Source organism: Egretta garzetta, unplaced genomic scaffold (genome assembly GCF_000687185.1).
Source record: "Egretta garzetta isolate BGI_Z169 unplaced genomic scaffold, ASM68718v1 scaffold1136, whole genome shotgun sequence".
Lineage (NCBI taxonomy): Eukaryota > Metazoa > Chordata > Aves > Pelecaniformes > Ardeidae > Egretta > Egretta garzetta.
Window position 1 is genome coordinate 235,219 of NW_009260127.1, and position 618 is coordinate 235,836.

A 618-nucleotide genomic window follows, 5' to 3' on the forward strand; every position below is an offset into this window, starting at 1 on the left:
GGCGGGAGGGCGGGGAAGGCGGGAGGGGGCCGGGTGCCCTGTGCTGTGGCCGGGCTTGCAGGGCTCGGGGCGGGACCCCCCTTCCCTCGCATTTTTTTCCCCCTGGGGAGGGCCCTGCCCTTGGCGCAGCCTCTGCCATCCCCTGCTCGGCCTCTGTGGAAGTGGGGTGATGCTCTCGGGACAGGGGGTGCTCTGCCCCACTCACCCCCTTTCTGCTCCCCACCGGGGCTTCTCTGGGGGCACTCATTTACCCCGCTGTGCGACTGGGGTGGGGGGGTAAATTATTTTTTTGATTCAGAGTAAAAACCTTTTAATAGAGCAACGGGTACCATGGCACTGAGGCGACTTCTGTGATGGGGATAGGGTGAGGTGGGAGGGGAGAGGGTTCGGTCCCCCCCATCTTGCTCTGCTCTTTGCCCCTGTCCAGGCTTTGGGGGGAGCACCCGGGTGTCCTGGTTTCTTGGGGCTGATGGGATCCAGCCCTGAAGCCCCTCGGCGAACAGTCCCATTCCCTCCCCAGCAAAGAGCCGCCAGCGCTGTGGGGTGGGAAAGGGGCTTTTATTTCCAGTGGGGCTGCTGTGGGACCGAGCCCCAGCCAGCTCCTCTGGCAGGGGCAGG

The 618-nt window shown here is 64.7% G+C and overlaps 1 protein-coding gene across 1 annotated transcript in view; it reads left to right on the top strand.

The window, feature by feature from the left end:
- Nucleotides 1-486, top strand: part of APH1A (aph-1 homolog A, gamma-secretase subunit) — a 4,991-nt gene extending 4,505 nt beyond the window's left edge. The window contains exon 7 of the mRNA XM_009641451.2: nt 428-486. Coding sequence (XP_009639746.2) covers nt 428-486 — 59 coding nt within the window. The remainder of the gene's footprint in view (nt 1-427) is intronic.
- Nucleotides 487-618: the final 132 nt, after the last annotated feature.